The sequence below is a fragment of the Babylonia areolata genome, chromosome 7, assembly GCF_041734735.1.
Source record: "Babylonia areolata isolate BAREFJ2019XMU chromosome 7, ASM4173473v1, whole genome shotgun sequence".
In the NCBI taxonomy this organism is placed as follows: domain Eukaryota; kingdom Metazoa; phylum Mollusca; class Gastropoda; order Neogastropoda; family Buccinidae; genus Babylonia; species Babylonia areolata.
The window spans coordinates 36780369-36802072 of record NC_134882.1 but is presented as its reverse complement, the minus strand read 5'-3'; the positions used below and the strand labels follow the sequence as shown (position 1 = coordinate 36802072).

The 21704-nt window shown below is 47.5% G+C and overlaps 1 protein-coding gene across 1 annotated transcript in view; it reads right to left on the bottom strand.

The window, feature by feature from the left end:
- LOC143284019 (protein dachsous-like) overlaps window positions 1-21704 on the bottom strand; it is a 161979-nt gene that overhangs the window by 27778 nt on the left and 112497 nt on the right. The window contains exons 4-8 of the mRNA XM_076590566.1: window positions 18192-18419; window positions 15966-16226; window positions 12948-13114; window positions 2682-3816; window positions 290-1336 (exon numbers count right to left, since the gene is read on the bottom strand). Of these exons, the coding sequence (XP_076446681.1) occupies window positions 290-1336; window positions 2682-3816; window positions 12948-13114; window positions 15966-16226; window positions 18192-18419 (2838 nt within the window). The remainder of the gene's footprint in view (window positions 1-289; window positions 1337-2681; window positions 3817-12947; window positions 13115-15965; window positions 16227-18191; window positions 18420-21704) is intronic.

Here is a 21704-nt window from a genome sequence, read left to right as displayed (position 1 = left end):
TGAAGCCAAGAGTTCTTAATCTAAATTAGGCAAGCATTGTACGATGCCATTTATTCGTAATAACAGGAATTTTTCAGCTTGAAATATACCTGACAAAACGTTTCTTACACAAGAAGCCCAATTTTATTAGAGAGAGAGAGAGAGAGAGAGAGAGAGAGAGAGAGAGAGAGAGAGAGAGAGAGAGAGAGAGAGAGAGAGCACAACACGACACGACATCCGAACGAAGAAAACCAACACCAAGACAAGACCCACCATGACCTGTCACCTCTGCAAGTTACACACCACTCACCTGTCGTCTGATCCAGCCGGAACTTTCCGTCCTCGTTGCCCGACACGATGCTGTAACGGACCACGTTGTTCCCGCTGTCCGCCTGGTTCGAGTCCCCGTCCACCGCCACCACCAGCACCACGGGGTACCCCACCGCCTCGTTCTCCAACACGTGCATCTCCGACGGGGACTGGAACTCCGGCCGGTTGTCGTTGACGTCTTGCAGGAAGACCACCGCCGTCACTTGCGAGGCCAGAGCCAGGGAGGCGACGGGGCAGTCGTCCTCAGCCTGAACGACCAGAGTCACCGTGTGCACGTGCTCGTAGTCGATAGGTGTGGACAGGGACAGTTCCCCTGTGGTCGGGTGGATCAGGAAGTAGTCACCACCCTGGGCGAGCGGCTGAGGTCCCGAGGCGGACTGGGACAGGATGGTGTAGCGGACGGTGCCGTTAGGACCGGAGTCGTCGTCGGTGGCGATGAAGGTGTGGACGACGTGGTTGACGGGGGTGTTCTCCCTCAGCGTGCGGAGGAACACGGGGTCGCTGTCGAAGACCGGGACGTTGTCGTTGACGTCCTGGACCTGGATGATGACGCTGATGTTGCTGCTTCGCGGAAAGGCTGCGTGTAGGTCCACGGCCTGGATGCTGAGGGTATGCGAGGACGACTGCTCATAGTCCACTTCCCGCACCGTCTGGATCACCCCCGTGGAGCGGTCCACGGCGAACAGATCGAAGACGTTGCCCCCGACAAGCAAGAAGTGGATATTCCTGCTGTCCGCGGACTCCCGCACCTCGTCCTGCACCCTGCCGATGGAGGTGCCGATGGGCAGGTTCTCCACCACGTTCAGCTGGATCTCACGGGCGTGGAACAGCGGCCCTTCCTCGTTGTCGTCACGGACGGCGATGACGATGTCGATGGCCTGGGATTGTCGGGGGTAGCCGTTGTCGTGGGCGAGGACCCGCAGCGTGTACTGGGACTTGGTCTCGTAGTCCAGCACCTCTTCCGTGCTGATCCAGCCAGTGCTGGGGTGGATGCTGAAGTTGTCCACAGCCTCGGGGTCGGAGTGCACTGAAAGGACATATCCTCACGTGACTTGTGGGTTTGTATTCTCTTGAAAAATGTCATTTGCCCATGTTGTTTGTTGTATAGTGTCGCCATGACGTTTTTCTTTCTTTTTTGGGCTTACACACACACACACACACACACACACACACACACACACACACACACACACACAATTTCATGTCCATTCACATGTAATTCTGTATAACGTACACAAAAGAATGATATTACTGTATGAATGCAGGAATTGTAGAATGAATTGACGAGAGAAGAGGAATAAAGACTGCTATGAACTGTGAAAAAAACAACAACAAAAAACCATCCCCACACGACACCAGTGTGTGCACTGTGCAAAGACACGTGCAGCAGTGCCTGGTTGTAGCAGTGCGTCAGAGTAGAAAGCGAGTGTCCACGATTTCGAGTCCTGTACACGGACTGGGATTTATCCCTCTCCCGCTCCACTAGGCCTTCAGTAGGGGTCTGGTGCTAGTCTTCTGGAAGAGACGATAAACGGAGTTCCCGAGTGTAGCATGTATCTAGCGCACGTAAAAGAACCCACGGCAACAAAAGGGTAGTCTTTGTCAAAATTCTATCGACAAAGTTACTTTGACAGTAAAATAATTACACTTGCATACAAAAAAAAAGAAGAAAAAAAAAGGTGACGCTGCATTATTGCGACGCGTTCTTTCGGAGTACAGCCCGAATTACACACAGAAAAATCTGTTGCGATAGAAAGTATTATAACAGTACAATGATGACAGCAATGTGTGTTGTGTGAACAAACAAAAACAAAACAAAAACAAAGCTGGTCTGGCAGAACGCTCAGAATGGTGGAAGAATGCTAACACTGAACTGATGATCGATCTGGTCATTTTTCCTGTCCCCGTTAATGCTATTTTTGTCAAAATGTTGTCATGAGGTCATATCGGTCCCTGAAGCACTTACTTTTCTGTGAATTGGAAAGAAAATCTAATATTGCTAAGGAGCAGCAAAAGATTTAAAGAAGAGAAGCGAACATTCTTTTAGTCTTCACTGTCCCACGACATGAAAAGTAGGTCGTGAATCTCACTACTAGTGGGAAATGGAAACTGATTACGAATTCATTCGCCAATGTTTCAATATCCTTTTCAACATACTTCTCCCTTCCTCGCTCTCTCGTTTGCTCATTCTATCGAAAGCATGGTGTGTGTGTGTGTGTGCGTGTGTGTGTGTGTGTGTGTGTGTGTGTGTGTGTGCGTGTGCGTGCGTGCGTGTGCGCGTGCGTGCGTGTGTGTGTGTGTGTGTGTGTGTGTGTGTGTGTGTGTGTGTGTGTGTAGAACGTGTGCTGTGCGTGTTTGCGCTGCGAACCCACCTGGATCCAACTCAAACGACACGGTCCCGTTCTCTCCGGCGTCCCTGTCCACCGCCGTCACCCGGAAGACGTGCAGGCCCTTGGGGCGGTTCTCCCCCACCTCCACCCTCCGCTCCTCCCCATCTACCAGGAACCGGGGCCTGTTGTCGTTCACGTCCATCACGGAAACTCTCAGCACCGCCGTGTCGCTGCGAGAGGGCTGTCCGGAGTCTGTCACGTACACCCTCAGCCGGTACTCGTCCTGCTCCTCCCGATCCAGGCTGACCAGCGTGCTGATCTCGCCACTGTCCGCATCCACGCTGAAGTTGGCCTGCACCTGCCCGCTGCCGCCGAAGTGGAACCGCAGCCTCTGATTGTCACCGGTGTCGCGGTCGGAGGCGGTGATCTGCCCGATGAGGGAACCGGGCGGCTGGTTCTCCAGGATGCTGAACTTGTACTCGGAGCGGGAGAATTCCGGGTCGTTGTCGTTGGTGTCGGTGATGTGGATGCGGACGGTGGCGGTGGTGGAGAGGGGCTGCGGCGTGCCGTGGTCGGTGGCCATGACGGTGAGGGTGTAGAGGTCCTGGCTCTCGCGGTCCACGTTGTCCCGCAGGGTGAGCACCCCCTGCACGGTGAAGATGCCGAACACGGACAGGTACGGCGAGGCCTCCAAGCTGTACGACACCCTCCCGTTGTGCTCAGAGTCCGCGTCCGTGGCCGTCACGTTGCCGAACTCGAATCCTATCGGCCGGTCCTCGCTGACGTAGAAGTCGTACACGCTCTGCACGAACACCGGGTAGTTGTCGTTCACGTCCTTAACGCTGACGGTCAGGGTCATGCTGGAACTCTGACGGCCGCTGGTGCCCTGATCCTCGGCGACGATGACGACCTCGTAGTGGTGGTGCCGCTCGTAGTCCATCTCGGCGCGCACGTACACCTCGCCGGTCACCTGGTCGATGTCGAAGAGTCCGTCGGAAGGGCGGTGGTTGTGGAGGCGGTAGAGCACGGAGCCGTTGGGGCCAGCGTCACGGTCCACGGCGTGTGCGATGTAGACAGGGTACTGAAGGACGGCGTCCTCCCGAACCTCGATGTGCAGCACGCTGGACGGGGGGAAGTACGGGGAGTTGTCGTTCACGTCCAGCAGGGTCAGGTTCACCTGTGAGGGTGGGCAGAAGGCAGGACGGGACTTGTATAGCAAGGCTGACATGACACGATAGTTTCGATATCCGTTTTAAGGTGTTAGTATTAGAGTGAGTGACTGAGTGAATGTGTGTGTGTGTGTGTGTGTGTGTGTGTGTGTGTGTGTGTGTGAGAGAGAGAGAGAGAGACAGAGACAGAGAGAGACAGAGAGAGAGAACACTGAGCACTGAAAACTGAAATGTTTAATGTCATTAGCTGAAAAGCTCTGGTAATATAGTAGGTACTGATCAGAACAAAGTGGTGCAAAATAGGTAAAATGGAACAAAAAGAAAAAAACAAACAGAATTGAAACAACATAAGCTAAAAAGAGATTTGCGACACTTTAGCACTTGTCATCAGCTTAAAAGTACATGTGACCCGGGGGAGGTGGGGGGGGGGGGGGTAATGTGCGCCTTTTTTTTTCTGTCGTTCGTCTCCAAGGTTTGGACAGTACACAGAAAACAAAGTACAGATAAATCATATAATAAATAGTTACGTATGTAACATCGACACACATAATATCGATACAAACGCATACTAAAGTACATATAAATCCTGCAATAATTATTTATGCCTCAATATCAAATCCCATCATATCAATACGAACACATCAAATAATTACAATGTCGTGATTGACCATCCAAATGTAGCCCTTCCTTTTTATCTATGCTTCTTTCCTCATAGAACCCATACTAATTTTTAATTGATTAATGAGTATTTGGACCGATGATGGACGTTTTCCGTATATCTATTGCCTCAGATACATATTTTGCAAGTGAAAGTATCATATCTTCATTTCCCGTCATCAGTATACCGAATAAATCTTTTCCCTACGCTGGAGCTGTATTGAAAATGGTAGTTTTTTTTTCGCAATTCAAAGTATCTTTTGCAGTTAGATATAAAATGGTTTTCATCTTCTGGTCTTTCGACACATTGGGCAAGGAGACGTTGCTACGACTGAATCTATTCGAGAGAGAGAGAGAGAGAGAGAGAGAGAGAGAGAGAGAGAGAGAGAGAGACAGACAGACAGACAGAGAGAGAGAGACAGAGAGAGAGAGAGAGAGAGAGAGAGAGAGAGAGAGAGAGAACTGCATGTATGTCTGTACAAGTGACAGCCAACAATACGTGTGATAATAAATCATTGCGAAGCGGAGGCACCAACTCTGCCATGACGGGCGGTGTGGTGTGATACACAAAACGTGAACAACGACCTGCATGATTCAAAACACCGGCCTGAATCCCTGTGTGCGTGCGTGCGTGCGTGCGTGCGTTTGTGTGCGTGTGTGCGTGCGTGTGTGCGTGTGCGTGTGCCTTACGTGTTGTGCACGATTTATAGCTTACGAAAAGTGGATTCATTTTCATGATGCAATCTCAGCCCCGCATCTCCACATCTTACTGAAGAACAGCTGGCTGATTCCTGCAGTAACTTAACCGTGGGAGGAGACCGCCAGAAACTAGAACCTTGCAGCAGTGTCACACAGGTGTCAACGCTACCCTTTGTCCCATACACCCCGAAGGGGGAGGTCTGATAAATCATCAGCGGTGATACTAACTTCGATAGGGCTATATGGGTACGTGTATCTTTGACATTATTGTATGCATAAAAAAAGGTCTTCGTGGCAGCAAACTAAAACAAATTTTGACAGGTCGTGGGGTGGGTGGGGCGGTGACAGAAGATGTGGGGAGGCGTGTGTGTGTGTGTGTGTGTGTGTGTGTGTGTGTGTGTGTGTGTGTGTGTGTGTGTGTGTGTGTGTGTGTGTGTGTTTCTGTCATGTACGCGCGCGCGCGCGCGCGCGCGTGTGTGTGTGTGTGTGTGTGTGTGTGTGTGTGAGTGTGAGTGTGTGTGTGTGTGTGTGTGTGTGTGTGTGTGTGTGTGTGTGTGTGTGTGTGTGTGTGTGTGTGTGTGTGTGTGTGTGTGTGTGTGTGATGCACGTAGATAGGTGCTTGGGGGAATGTTTAATGTTTATGTTATATCACATTACATAATAGTCATGTGGCGTTCGTCCTCCTCTGAAAAAAAAAACAAAAAAACAAACCCCAAAACAACCACACAGCTGATCCGTATATACAGCGGGACAGAAACAGATGATTCCCCACCCCTCCTGCCCCCTCCCGACAATCCCCCACCGTCACAACCGTACATCATGTTACAATCACACACACACACACACACACACACACACACACACACACACACACACGCAGAGATGATAACAAAGTAAACCCTCACCCCCTTTACACTCCGCACAATAACCCCAACCTCCTCTGTAAGCAACACCAGCGCCGCAAAATCATTGTTATCATCATTATTATTTATTCAATAAAAACTGTTATTACTTTTTTTCCAGTGACAGACACGACAGGATCTGTGGCCACATGGACTGACGAGGGTTTCAATTTCAGTGAGGCATCGTACTATGCCATCTGCTTGAACACCTCCCCGCCCAACGCCCGACCCCCGACTTTTTCCTTAACATTTAATAAGAGAAAAAACATTTAACTGGTTTTGTTAACCTTATGGGTGTATCAGACGAAAGATCAACATCAAAAGTTTATAGAATAAAAAAAACCCAACAATTTTGCTACCCCAGGGATCACCTAGATTCCATGTCTACCCTTCTTCGGCAACTAAATGACCAGTACATTGATGAAAAATGAAAAGAACTGAGGGCTTAGCAGGCATCATTGTTTTACACCTCGTGAGCATTGAAATATATCGGAATAAACACCTTTATCACGAACACATACAACGACAGAATCGTAGACGCCCCTATCCATGACCCCAGTTGTGTTTTCCCTAAAGTACTCCCTATAAAATTTCTGTTCGTAGAATCGAACGCTTTCCGGAAGTCTACGAATGCTATGTGCAGTATTCGTAAGAGATGATTATGGACTACATCGAATAGGGTGAATGTTTTGTCGGCAGTACTATAACCTGCTGCACACAGAGAGAGAGAGAGAGAGAGAGAGAGAGAGAGAGAGAGAGAGAGAGAGACAGACAGACAGACAGACAGACAGACAGACGGACAAACAGACTGGCAGGCATGCAGGCAGACAGGCAGGAAGGCAGGCAGAGACAGACACAGAGACAGAGAGGCAGAGACAGAGAAACAGAGAGAATCGCACACTTTTTTTCTGCTCTCACACACACACACACACACACACGCACACGCACGCACGCACGCGCGTGTGCGCACGCACGCACGCACACACACACACACACACACACACACACACACACACTTCTTGTAATCTTTACCATCAAACAACAAATCATTTTTGAGCGGCAGGAAAGCGGATAGCGGTAATCAAATCATGCCACCACGGCCACAGACACAACACAAAGCGCCCTCCCTCCCAGGGATGGGAACACTCAAGATAAATTAAACTATATGGCGTGTAAATTTTGAAATGTGATATAGAGGGAGGTAATAGGGGAAGGAGAGACAATGACAACTGAGGAGGGACAGAGAGAAAGAGAGAGAGAGAGAGAGAGAGAGAGAGAGAGAGAGAGAGAGAAGTATGGAAACATTAATGGTGAATCTAACCATACATGTGTAAATTTTGAAACTTGATACAGATGGAGGTAGGGGAGGGGAAAAAGACAATGAGGGAAGGTCACACACACACACGCACACGCACGCACACACACACACACACACACACACACCGCGCAAACAGAGGTAAACAGAAACCAAAAATAAAAGCCCCCTCCGCACCCCCCTTCCCGACCCCCCAACACCCCCCGCCCCCCCAAAAAAACAACAACAACAACAACAGCAAAACAACAACCTCTCCATGCCTCATATCCCCAGCATATATCATCGGTCAAATCGCTTTTTTCACACACCCACTCCAACTCGCGATGAACTGGGAGAAAGCTCACCATCATCACATAAATCATGTTACACAGGGCATGGGACAGAGGGACAGATGGAAAGAAAACAGCATGGGATTCCCTCCACCCACCTCCTCAACCCCACAGGACACTGAACAAGATGGACTGCTCACTGGCACGGCTCGAAGGCATAACTTGTGTGAGAAATCTGCAGGAGGCGGAAGTGGAGAGAGAGAGAGTATTGGAGTGGACGACAGAGAGAGAGGAATGGAGTGGACGACACAGAGAGAGGTGGGGGGCGGGGGGGGGGGGGGTGAGAGAGGGGGGAGGAGAGAGAGATGGAGGGGGTGACAGAAAAGTGGGGAGAGGAGGAATAGGGTGACAGTGAGATGGGGGTTGAGGAGCGAAGTGGATGATAGAGAATGGGGGTAGGAGGGAAGAATGGGGCACAGAGAGAGAGAGAGGGGTGGGGGATGGGGGGGGCTAAGGGTGTCAGAGAATAAGGGTAGGGAAACAGAGAGAGGGGGGGAGGGGAGTAGGGGAGAGGCAGAAGGAGAGTAAAGGAAGGGAGGGGAACAGAGAGAGAGGGGAGGAGAGGAGGGAAGGCAGGAAGACAGAGAGAGGGAGGGGGGAGAAAAAGAAGGGAGACAGAGAGGGAGAGGCAGAAGGAGAGTAAAGGAGGGGAGGGGAACAGAGAGAGAGGGGAGGAGAGGAGGGAAGGCAGGAAGACAGAGAGAGGGAGGGGGGAGAAAAAGAAGGGAGACAGAGAGGGAGAGGCAGAAGGAGAGTAAAGGAGGGAAGGGGCCAGGAAGAAAGAGAGGAGGGGAGGGGTGGAGGTGACAGAAAAATGGAAAAGGAGAGCAAGGAAGTGGATTACAGAGTGGTGAGGACGGAGTGAGACAGGAGAGAATATGAGAGAGAGAGAGAGAGAGAGAGAGAGAGAGAGAGAGAGAGAATGTAAGAATGTGTGTGGAGGGAGGGGAGGAGGGTTTGTCTATCGTCAGCTATTGGGAACTCTTATTTGACTAGTTTTAATCTCTTTTTATGTTGCGCATGATAATTTTATGCTGGTGTTTACAACGAGTCTGTGATTGCACAACTTAATTTCCATGTGGATTAATAAAGTGCTTTTAAATTGATTGATTTGATTTAAGAGAGACAGAGAGAGAGAGAGAGAGAGAGAGAGAGAGAGAGAGAGAAAGAACGTAGCACACTGATTAGTACTTACTCTGCTAACCTTAAACACACACACACACACACACACACACATACACTGTAGCCTTCTCGAGTAACGTCATCAACAAAGCATAAATCATGTTACAGAGACACCACACGGGCAAACGGTAACTTAACCACGCTCAGACGCCTGTGAACAACGGGACCAAGCCTCCACCGACCGCATCGTCAAAGGTACAAAACACCAGGCTGACAAGTTTGTACCCTGAGCAGCCGTCGTGGCGAAGTGGCCTGCGTCTCGAAGTGACGTTTAGGACCACGCGGGTTCGAGCCCCATCAGAGGCAGGATGTTTTCGGTCCGTGGCTTGCCCACACCTGAAGTTGAGTGTGCATTGGAATCAAATGGGAACACTGGTATCACACAGTCAAGATCCATCCACTTCACGGGTGCGTATCTGTGAGTGTTGCTAATACTTCTGACCAACACTGTAGGTGGCGGCATTTCTCAGGCCTGGTTAACGTCGGAATGTATCATGAGACACCAGTCCTGTTAAGCCGCAGCGTCGTTATCAGCTCCAGCATTGTTCATCATCATCAACAAACGTTCCTAACTCGTGTGCGCCCTCAGAGGATAAGCAGTGTTGGAACAGTGCATAAAGATGGCATCGTAGGGAGACCACGGTGTAAACGGAATGACATGGGGGGGGAGGGGGGGGGGGGAGGGGGGGGGGTAGGGGTGTCGTAAGACGGGGGATGCGGGTGAGGGGTGGGGGGTTGAGAGAGACAGCTAGTCGGGAAGGAAAGGGGTAGGAATCGTACAATCAAACCTGAAGCATCTGGATTCAGTTCTGACTGGAACACGAGCACTCTTCTAATGTGGTTTTATTGTCGTTTCGTTGTCGAATTGTCCCGCAGCTAACTCTGAGGCTTCTGGTGGCTTCAGACCGTCGACAGCGAAGCCAGAAGAAACACAGAAGCTGTCATGAATGCGGAACAGGGCTGCCTACATGGCGAGCTGGGTAAAAACGGCCATACACATGAAATCCCACTCATACAATACAAGTGGAAGTTGAAGCCCACGAACGAAGAAGAATAAGATAAAAGGAGTGAGAAGGATGAGGAGGAGGAGAAGGGGGAGGAAGGAAGGAAGGAAGGAAGAAGAAGAAGAAGAAGGAGGAGGAGGAGGAGGAGGAGGAGGGGGAGGAAGGAAGGAAGAAGAAGAAGAAGGAGGAGGAGGAGGAGGAGGAGGGGGTGCGGGAGTACGTTTAGTCTGTCACCAAGCTCATAGAAAAGCCCACCTCTTCCTGAATATGAAACAAAGTAGCTTGGGTATTATTCAGTCACAATTTCGCTTGCGCTTCACTCTGTCACAACATCAAATAACCATTAAGACGCAGAAAACAACAAACGGTTCGATTCCTCTTATTATTGTTCACACAATGATGTCCACAAACATTACGCTCTATACTTAGGCTGAACGAAATCACGTATGCGACTGTTTCCCGCCTGTGTTCGATTGACGGCTGTTTTTGTAGAGTTGTGGCGAGCAATAAACAGTGGTAGATGGAAGAAGAGCAGGTCCGATTCGCCGATTCCCGATTCGCCCACTTGATGGTGCGGCCAACCTCAAAGTCCTCTTTGTCCTATTTAGCCGACCCGTCATTCCCGTTTCGCCTATTCAGCCTCTCTCTCAAACACACACACACATGCACACACACAAACACAATCTACACATGGGATACTAAGATGTGATTGTGTACAGATAAACATGCTCAGATCCCGATATGGACAAAGAGGCGTGCACACAGGCACAAAAATGAGTTTTGGATATGCTAAAAACTGAAACGAATTGGGATATAAATCTCTCTCAAAAATCTTGGGCGGAGCATCATATGCATTTGAATTTCTGACATAATCATGGTGCCATGCACTTCGAAATAAATAGGCGCATTGGGACGAAACATTGGGACGACACATTGCTACCTGTGTTTGGTAGAACAGCTCATGCAGAAAAATAGTTGGGCTGGTGTTGCTTTGCGTAGCATGTAATTGAATACTGCGTCTTTGTTCATAGAGTGATTAAGATATTAATTAGTGTCACGTCTGTACCTATTTCCCCCGCTCATACAGACACACAGACACAAACACACACACACAAACACACACACACACACACACACACACACACATACACACACTCACACACACACACGCGCGCGCGCGTGTGCACACAACCCACCACCCCTCCCTCACATACCAGAACGCAAACACAAGAATGAGCGACAATACCTTACTGTGAAATAACCGCCCAAGGGTTTTGAAACAGAAATATCGCATTTTAATCTTCGCAGAGGCTTGGAAAGGGGCGAAGAGATTTAATTGTCTTTGTACATGTTTGCGACGCTTTGAAAGCGATGGTATTGACAAGGAAACTTGCTCGATTGCGAAAGGAGAGAATATTCTGTAGAGATTGCACTATTATGAGATTCAGAATAATCGCACTAATCAATATAAAAGTTTTCGAGTTCGGGGAGAGAAGACCATTGAAGTAATGGAAGAATCCTGCAGGCATATTGATTTGGCCTGCAGAAAGATTTACATGACAAAACTACTTCGTAACGCATATTCATTGTGGGGTAAATATAGAAGACGGGGGAAAAAAAATTGAAAATACGAAATGGGTGCTCATTTTTAGGATTCAATTTTCGTAATAACTAATCTGTTGAAATTATTTCGTCCACTCTCCCATCTATGACATTCTATTAACAGAAATCAGGAATTACTGAAGAAAACTATATCTTGCTTGTTTTATACTCGGAACATGGGGTAATTGCTATTTTTATCAAAATGATATTTTTTTCTAAACAATGGGAATTTCATTTTCGAACATTTTCCAAAAAGGAAATTGTTAGCTGTGGGAAATAGGGGAAAGTGGATGAAGTGTCGCCATTGTTTGCTTAATTCAATCAGAAAATGGAGAGATATAAGTGTAAAAGTAACCAAGTAAGGGCAGAAGAAAATAGAATGTGTGCTGTTTCTTTCATTGCAGACATTATTCTGCGCTCTTTCGTTTTCCTCCCTCTCAGCCCAACTCAAAAATGTGTTGCTTTTTTTTAGAATTAAACTGACTGAAGAATTAGGGAGAGACAGAAAGAAAGAGTGACGGAGAGAAGAGAGGAGAGTCAGACGAAAATAGTCGTGTTTAAGAACATTCTGAAGAATCAGTCTAGATGAACAGTAATTCTAGTCTTTTGTTTACTGCTCCATTTATCTATAGTGTGATGTTCTGTAAGTGCTTACCTTGGCAGTGTATTTGTGTTATAAAATATGAAGGAGTGTGTGTGTGTGTGTGTGTGTGTGTGTGTGTGTGTGTGTGAAATGGGGTGATTGTGATATATTTGTGAACAAGCATGTATGTTTGTATGGATGCGTGTGGAACAAGAAATACAACAGTGAAGTTTTTTTTGTTTTGTTTTTTTCACGTGACTTGACGTGAAAAAAAGAAAAAGAAAAAGAGCGCAATATCCACATTTCTTTCTCCCCACTCCTCTGAGTAACTGGCGGAGTGAACGTCCATGCTATGTGAGCACTACTCTCTTTGTATTGAATTGTGTATGTTGGCAGCCTGTCTTTTCCAGTCTGAATGAAACACATGTACGCGCGCGCACACACACACACACACACACACACACAGAGATTAGAAGATGAGATTCACCTTTTAGACAATTGTGTAAAGTACAATACTTACAGACACAGATTCCTAAACAGCCAAGGCTGGCGAAATTTGTTCATGAATGTTTCTCTTCTTAATATGCTCATATTTATGTTTCATTGTGTCTTATAAACTTTAAGGTTTTATGACAATAAAAAGTATTCTATTCTATTCTATTCACAGATTCACACACACGCGCGCGCGCGCACACACGCACTCACATACATACGCTCGCGCATGCACACGCAAACACACACACACACACACAAACCCACCTCACTCCCATCTCCCCCCCCCCCCCCACTGCCGAACCCCCTCCCCCCTAACTCCCGCCCCCACCCTCCCACGCCCTCCCCAACCCCCATCCCTTCCCCAAACTGACCTGAGCGGTGGAGGACAGGTTCTGGGGCACGGTGACCTGGGCGCTGACGCTGAGGAGAACGAAGGGCTGGGTCTCCCTGTCCAGAGTAGCCGTGGTGAAGATCTGACCGCTGTCCGCCGCCACGCGGAACCACGCCTCCGACGAGTAGTCGATGCTGTAGCGGATCTCTGCACACAACAGGACACGACAGCGTTGTACCGTTCAGGGTGGTTCAGGCGTAGGAAAACACACACACGCTCAAACACACACACATACATATACTCTCACATGCACACACACACTCACTACTCACCCCCCCCCACCTCTCCCCACATCCCCTCCAGAAAATGTTAATTCTCGGTTCGGTATCGATTTTTCAGGATAAACAAATAGTCTCCTTACATCTGCCTTGCCCGTTCTTTCTCTCTAAAGCTATTGACACTTTCCAGTGTATGAGGGACTACAGGTGCACGTCTTCGTGTAATCATTCTGCCAGAACAGTCATCAGGTGGTTTGACCGAGCACTTTCGAAATGTTTACTGTATGTCAGAGTGCGAAACTTGTGATTTTATTAGATCACCTCTATGTCATTTATTTGTTATGAAAATGAGGTATTTTTCTGCTTTGAAAATATGTATAAAAAAAAAAAAACCATCTATATTTTTACCATTATACTTGTCTCTGAATGCCAGTTTTGCATATAACATGAAATGAGTCTTTTTTCTTCTTTTATTTTCTTTTTTATTCCACAAGAGAATCATACACATAACCAACGTCAAAACTATGTCAAATTCGTTTCGACACATAAATTATTGTTGTGCACGTTTGACACCCAGATGCTATGACCCGACTCAAGCTGCATTGAAAGCATTTCGTATGCTTGTCTCATAAGGTCTAACATGGGCTGCCTGAGAAGCACACACACACACACACACACACACACACACACACACACACACAGAGAGAGAGAGAGAGAGAGAGAGAGAGAGGAGGGTGGACAGATGGAGGGAAAGATACCGGAAATTAGAAATTCAATTATTTAGGGATGGAGATTTCTGACATGACTGTCCTTCCAGCATGTCTTTTCCAATCTACATGAAATGCATAGGCCTGCAAGTGCACTCACGAGCACACACACAAAAACGGACACACACACACACACACACACACACACACACACACACACACACACACAACACAACACAACACACGCACGCACGCTCACACACAAAATGTACCCCCCCCCCCCCCTCCCCCCAACAATCCTCCTGTTTCTCTCACAACGAAACCGTTCAGTGCGCCAAATCCAAGTCTGACTGACGAAGAAAGAAATACGAGTGTGCACAGACTGACGTACGAATAAAAAAAAAAAAAGAAAAAAAAGCCACGTACTTCCCTAAGATACTTGAGTCAACACTAAACCAGTCCCTGTCCATCTAGTGTTTCAACGACTAACACAAATACCGGGTCTTGTTGAAGCAGTAAAGCAGTCCCTATCCTCCTGCTATTTCAACTTTAACACTAACGCAAATACCAGAACTTGTTGAACAAATGAAAGCACTATCCATTTTACGATGTACCAAACATGAGCCAAGACAGAAACTCTGTACGCTGGTGCAGCGCCTGGAAAGGACCCCACTGAAGTCGGCCCAGAAACACTCCCCTTGAATTAATTTCAAGGCAGGACATTTTATTATTTTTACCTAACCCCATGCCCCTTATCAACTTTACCCTAGCCCCAATCTTTAATGGCAAATAAATACATTTTTTTCTAGAAAAAAATGCGGGTTATGATTAAGAATAAATTTTGAGCGGGGTCATTTTGTGGCAGAACTAGAATGACTCCATCCTGTGTCATAAAAAGACTCCGAATAAGTAGTTTCAGGGCCAGCAGCACTGCTGGTGGAGTTACTGGCACTCAGCTATGTTCCTGTAGAGTTAATCTGGTACCTCTCCCTCCCACCCCCTGTATGACTGTTGAAGTCGAAAAGATACCGCCCCTCACTGACTCTTCATGGAGTGCTTTTGGGACAAGGACTGGAGTGTTTTGAGGGCTGCTCGAATTAAACTCTTGTTTTTGGGTGTGTTTTTTTCACCAGCCAGGTACTAATTTGTGTTTCCTAATTAATTTGACACCAATTCAATTTCAAGGGCGTTGAGTCATATCAGGGCTAAGGAGCCTTCACGGGCTAACTCCGACCTTCCCCAGAATGAATCAATCCATGGAGTTAACATTAGGGTGGGGTCTATCTGGGGCATTACACCGGTCCATTTGAAGGGGTTGGAAGTTATCAGACCGTGTCGATATCCTGCTGTTGACTATCAGAGAAGTGCTCAAGGACAGGTTGAGGAATATTTCACAGCAACCCTTTTAACACCATGGAGCCATGTGTTAGCCAACAATGCTCACCGCATTGGTCTCCGACTAGTTTTAAACGCCGGTACTTTTGCGTTTGTGAGTCATTTAAGGCAGAGTAGGTCTGAACTTAGATTCTTCAAAGTTGAAGACGTCGGTGAAGAAAAATAGTAATGCACGTGAAGCGTGCGCGTGTGTGTGTGTGTGTGTGTGTGTGTGTGGTGTGTAGGTGAGTGTGTGTCTGCGTGCATCTGTGTGTGTGTGTGTGTGTGTGTGTGTGTGTGTGTGTGGATGTGTGTGAATCAGAATCATAATTATTTGATTGTCATGAAAACCCTAAATAAAGGTTTATAGACCAACAATACCGTCTCTCTCTCTCTCTCTCTCTCTCTCTCTCTCTCTCTCTCTCTCTCTATATATATATATATATATATATATATATATATATATGTGTGTGTGTGTGTGTGTGTGTGTGTAAACACAGGTTTTTACAACATAACAACACCGTGTAAAAGGACACTGGGTATAAGTCAGCGATACAGTTTTTGGAGTGTGTGTGTGTGTGTGTGTGTGTGTGTGTGTGCAAGTGTATGCGTGTATGGGTGTAAGAAAAAGACCTCATGCCCTCCCTCTCTAGCCACTAAACTCCCTCAACATGATAATCCCCAGTCCCCGATACTCACCCGCAGACGACGACGACGACGATGATGACTGTACGGTAGCCTCCACCTCACCTACCAGGGTACCCACGGGTACGTCCTCCGCCACCGTGAAGTTGTACATGGTCAGCGTGAAGACGGGTGGATGCACGTCGCCGCTGTAGACGCTGATCTGCACCCGGGCGGGTACGTCCGATACCCGGCCACCCTTGTCTGTGCCTTGCACCTGCAGCTGGAAGACACGCTGGGTGTCTGGCGGGAAGGCCTTCACGAGGGAAATGGTGCCTGTGGGGACAGACAAGAAGAGGCGTTGTTTCTTTGCTGTCTTTCTTCTCTTTGTTATCATGTCTTGGGTTTCAACAGTTTTTATTCAGAAAACGTATTGCACGTGTTTATGACAGTCAGTCGTTTTTGACTATGACCATCAGAACAGCAGAGAAGGTAACTGCTGTCCCGGCTATTTGGGCTAGAATTTGATTATAGTGGAGAGTGTCTTGCCCAAATTACATCCCCACACTCCCGGCCAAGAGGGTTTCAGGACAGTGATGGTGATGGTTCCCAGAGGCCAACTAGCCCCCAAGGCTGCAACACTAAGAGCCAATGCAATTTTGCCTCCTAGTTTGAGAGTCATAGTCCTTCACAAAAGACTACGTTGTAAATGATTTCCCATTGATAATATAGTTCTCACTTTGCTGTTGGTTCAATTGTAAAGTAAACGTACATCAATCAGTGATAAAAGCTGAGTGTTGGGCGGTACACATTATCAACAGAGCAAACCCTAGCTCATAAGCGCTCTTGTCTCGTCATTGTGATCTTGGTCAGAACTCATGCGGAGCAGTGGCCTCGCAGAAATGCGCCCGACAAGGAAGCTGGTGTTCGCGGGTTCGAGTCCAAACACAGACTGGGATTTCTAGTCCCTGCCCTCCCGTCCCTCTTCGCCTCTCTCCACTAGAACTTGAGTGGTGGTCTGGGTGCGAGCCTTTCGGATGAGACGATAAATTGAGGTGTTGTTTGCAGCATTTGTGTTCCCACCCCCTCTCTCTCCTTTTATGCTTCTAATTGCCTGCCTGCCTATCCGTTTGACTCCAGGTAATGCTTTCCTTTGATGAAAGACTCACAGAGCCAAACACATTCAATCACCAATAACCAAAACATATCATGAACGTTATCTGTAGCCATTCGCCCGAAAACAGGCAGTGTTCAAGATCATTGCTTCTAAACGAACGGAACGCACTGGAAAGGATGGAATTCCAGTTTAAAAAGCGAAACAACGACAGCAATACGAAGCAAGTTATTCAATAACGCAGACATCAAAGCGAGAAAGCAAAATGAAACAAAAACCGGGAACCAACAAGCATGCAAAAGAATTATTTGAATTCGAAATAAAACGAACGAGAGTAAAATCAATTAAGCAAAATATTTGTTTGATGAGACCCCAAAAAATCTAGATGAAAGCATGTAAAGAGAAAGACGCTGAAAATTTGGGCAACAGGAAAATCCCTGTTCATCAAAAACATTATTCTGCCTGACGGGCACACACGCTAAATTAGTGTGCACGCATACCGATGTTCACGTGCACACTCGTTTCAGTCATATTGGGGCGGTGGCCTTATGGTTACACGCCAGACAAGAATGTGAGTGTCCACGGAATTGAGTCCCGCATATATATGGACCGGAATTATTTAACTGCCCACTCCGCCAAACCTGTGTAGTGGTATGGGTCCTTGTCTTTCGGATGAGACGACAGACCGAGGTGCCCCGCGCAGCATGAAATTTGTCCACGTAAAGGAACCTATGGTAACAAATCCTTTTGTCCCTGTAAAAATTCCGTAGCAAAATCCACTTTGCTACATATATACATGTTTAAATTTTATGCTGTTGTTATTTCAAGGGTAGTATTCTTGTCTTTTTGTTACATTCATACACGCATACACTTGCACACACACACACACACACACACACACACACACACACACACACACACATACACACACACACACCACAACACAAATACATCAACACCACCACAACACAACACAGCACTAAACATCCACCAAACACAGACACACATATACCACACATACAACATTAACACCATACACCCACACAAAACCTCCCCGGCCCCGAAATCCAACCCCTCCACCCCTACCCCACTCCACCCCTCCATCCTACACATCCACCCCTTCCACACTTCAACCTCCTCCACCCTTCCCCCTCCCCCCAACACACAGGCCCACCACATCAACTCACCGCTGCCGCCGTCGATGCGGAAGAACTGGTTGCCGTTGTCGTTGAGGAAGGTGTAGGTGACGGTCCCGAAGTCCCCAGAGTCCAGGTCCACGCCCTGCACGGTCAGCAGGGGACCCGGGGACACGCCCGCCTCCACGCTCAGGGTGTAGGTCAGCGGGTGGAAGGAGGGGCTGTTGTCGTTCACGTCTGTCACCAGGATCTGTACCACCGCCGAGGCGCTCAGCCCGTCTGGATGGTTGAGGGGGGACACAGAACGGGAGTCAGTGCAGGGAACCAGAACAGGAGTCAGTGTAGGGAACCAGAACAGGAGTCAGTGTAGGGAAGAACAGGAGTCAGTGTAGGGAAGAACAGGTGTCAGTGTAGGGAACCAGAACAGGAGTCAGTGTAGGGAACCAGAACAGGAGTCAGTGCAGGGAAGAACAGGAGTCAGTGCAGGGAAGAACAGGAGTCAGTGTAGGGAAGAACAGGAGTCAGTGCAGGGAAGAACAGGAGTCAGTGCAGGGAAGAACAGGAGTCAGTGCAGGGAACGAGAACAGGAGTCAGTGCAGGGAAGAACAGGAGTCAGTGTAGGGAAGAACAGGAGTCAGTGAGAACGAGAACAGGAGTCAGTGGGAACCAGAACAGGAGCCAGTGTAGAGAAGAACAGGAGTCAGTGCCGGGAAGAACATGAGTCAGTGTAGGGAACCAGAACAGGAGTCAGCGTAGGGAATAACATGAGTCAGTGTAGGGAACCAGAACAGGAGTCAGTGTAGGGAAGAACAGGAGTCAGTGTAGGGAACCAGAACAGGAGTCAGTGTAGGGAAGAACAGGAGTCAGTGTAGGGAACCAGAACTGGAGTCAGTGTAGGGAACCAGAACAGGAGTCAGTATAGGGAAGAACATCAGTGCAGGGAAGAACATGAGTCAGTGTAGGAAACCAAAACAGGAGTCAGTGGGAACCAGAACAAGAGTCAGTGCAGGGAAGAACAGCAGTCAGTGCAGGGAACCAGAACTGGAGACAGGGTAGGGAACCACAACACGAGTCAGATGACGATAACATTAGGACTCACCCCGTCCAACAACACAACCTTCACCGAACCAAGACCAAGCAACAACTTTAACTCGGGGGATTTTTTTCCCCCCCAATACGTCGTTTTAAACTCGACTCTACTAGACTAGAACAGGGGTGAGGGGGACAAGAGAGGGCAGGTAAACGGGTGGTAGGGAGGGTCTGTCGTTCACGTCACACACACACACACACACACACACATACACACACACACAGAGGCAGACACAACAGACAGGCGGACCGACAGGCGGACAGACACAGACAAACAGAGACAGAAAGAGAAGAGAGAAAGAGAAGAGAAAGAGGCAGAGAGAGAGAGAGAGAGAGAGAGAGAGAGAGAGAGAGAGAGAGAGAAGAGGGGGAGGAGGAGGAGTAGGAAAAGGGAAGAGCAAAAATCAAAATGCAAGTGTTTTTTTTCTTCTTTCTTTCTTTATGAAATAACTATTTCATTGGGAAAGAATGACAAAAAATGAAAGGACCCATGCCCTCACTTCAGTTTTGTTATGATAATAAAGCATCATAATGATTCTTATAAAATATTAACAATTAATAATAATAACAATTATTATTATTATTATTATTATTATTATTATTTTTATTATTATTATCGGTGGTGTAATTGTGGTTATCAAAACAGGAACATAAACTTCGAGTGACCGGAATGGATGTCAGAAGCAATACACTGCAACAGCAAATCAAGTTTTATGCGAAATTTGACACACGTCATTGAAGTAAATGGAGAGAGAGAGAGAGAGAGAGAGAGAGAGAGAGAGAGAGAGAGAGAGAGAGAGAGACAGACAGACAGACAGACAGACAGACAGACAGACAGAGAGAGACAGAGACACAGAGAGAGAGAGAAGGGGGAGGGGAGTTTCACCAACTATAGGAAAGTTGAAAGAAGGAAGGTTTCGAATCAATATGGGATAATAAACATGCCAACATTACTTTCCAGTTAGCGAACGAGAGAGGGAATTCCAGCAGATCAAGAGAGAAAGCACAGAACAGCAAAGTGACAATTATTGATCCCACTTCCCAAAAACGCATGCACGTCGGACCGGTAAGCAGTACACACGCGTATGCACGGATATTCTCTCTCTTTCTCCCTCTGTCTTCTCCCCTCCCTTCTCACTCACTCTCTCTCTCTATCTATCTCGTAATCTCTCTCTCTCCCTCCCTCCGCCTCTCCTTCAATACGTCTCTTTCTTCCTCCTACAATATCTCTCTTTCTCCTTCCCTCCCACCCTCTCACTCATTCAATCTGTCTTCCATCCCTTTCTCCACGCCTCCGTCACTCTCTTCTTCCCTCTCACTCACTCAGTCTCTCTCTTCTCAGTCTTTCAATATAATTATTTCCCTCGTCCTCCCTCCTTCCACCCTTCTCACTCGCTCAGTCTTTCCTATCCTCTCTGCTGCTCTCTCTATGTGTCTCTTCCATCCTCTCACTTATCCCCTTCACCATCCTCCCCCTCTCTCTCTGACTCTCTCTCTCACGACGAAAAGCCAGAATATTTTCCTGCAGAGCCTTCTTTTTTCCCTTTCCCCTCAGAAAATAAATGGGTATTATTATTATTTTTTTTTTTGCACAAGGCCGGGCTCACCATGAAACAATTCTCCCTTCACAAAGCTTGGGCGATTTTCTTTTCCACGGACGCTTTACATCAATGAACCTTTAAAAAAAAAAAATTTCTGAACCGAGTTCAGCTCCTTCCCCTACCCTCATCCCCTTCCCTCCAGTTCCTCACTGCATCCTCACCCCATTTTTTGCTTCTGTAAACAAGAACAAGGAGTAAAAGAAATTAAGGAGATTGTCTCTTTTTGTTCAAGGACATTACTTTCCATGCTGCTTTTCTTGTTCGACCTATATATCTCCAGTGATGTTTTCTCTTCCTACGCATTCTTTCTTTCTTTTTCTTTTTTTTTACCGAGTCTATTTCCTTCCCAGTTCAGCCGCTTTCTCCTCTTCCACTCCCATCCTAACCACCAGCCCCTCCCAAACATCCAATCCTCAAACCATTATGCCTCGAACAAGAAAAAAATTTTTTTAAAGAGTGGTTTTTGTTTGTCTGTTGTTGTTTTTTTTTTGTTTGTTTTACAAGGACACGTGTTTTCCATGGTGCAATACTAGAGCCACTCAAACTCTCGAACAATGATTTTTCTTTTCACTGACACGTTTCAAGCATGTTTGGTACTCATCTCCTTTTCCATTCAACCCCCCCTCTCCTCTCCTCCCCTACCAACCTACTCCCCACACTTCATCCCCACCCCATCCCAAGGACAAATCTAATTTTCCATGGTGCATCTTTGCAGCAACTCGAAATCCCGAACAATGTTTTCTTGTTTTCACGTGCACATTTCCCACGCATTTCTTTCTTTCTTTTTTTTCTTCTTTTTAACCGAGCTGATCTCTTTCCCCATTAAACACAGTGCTGTTCTCCCTTTCACCCTACTCCGCTCCGCCCCTCCTCG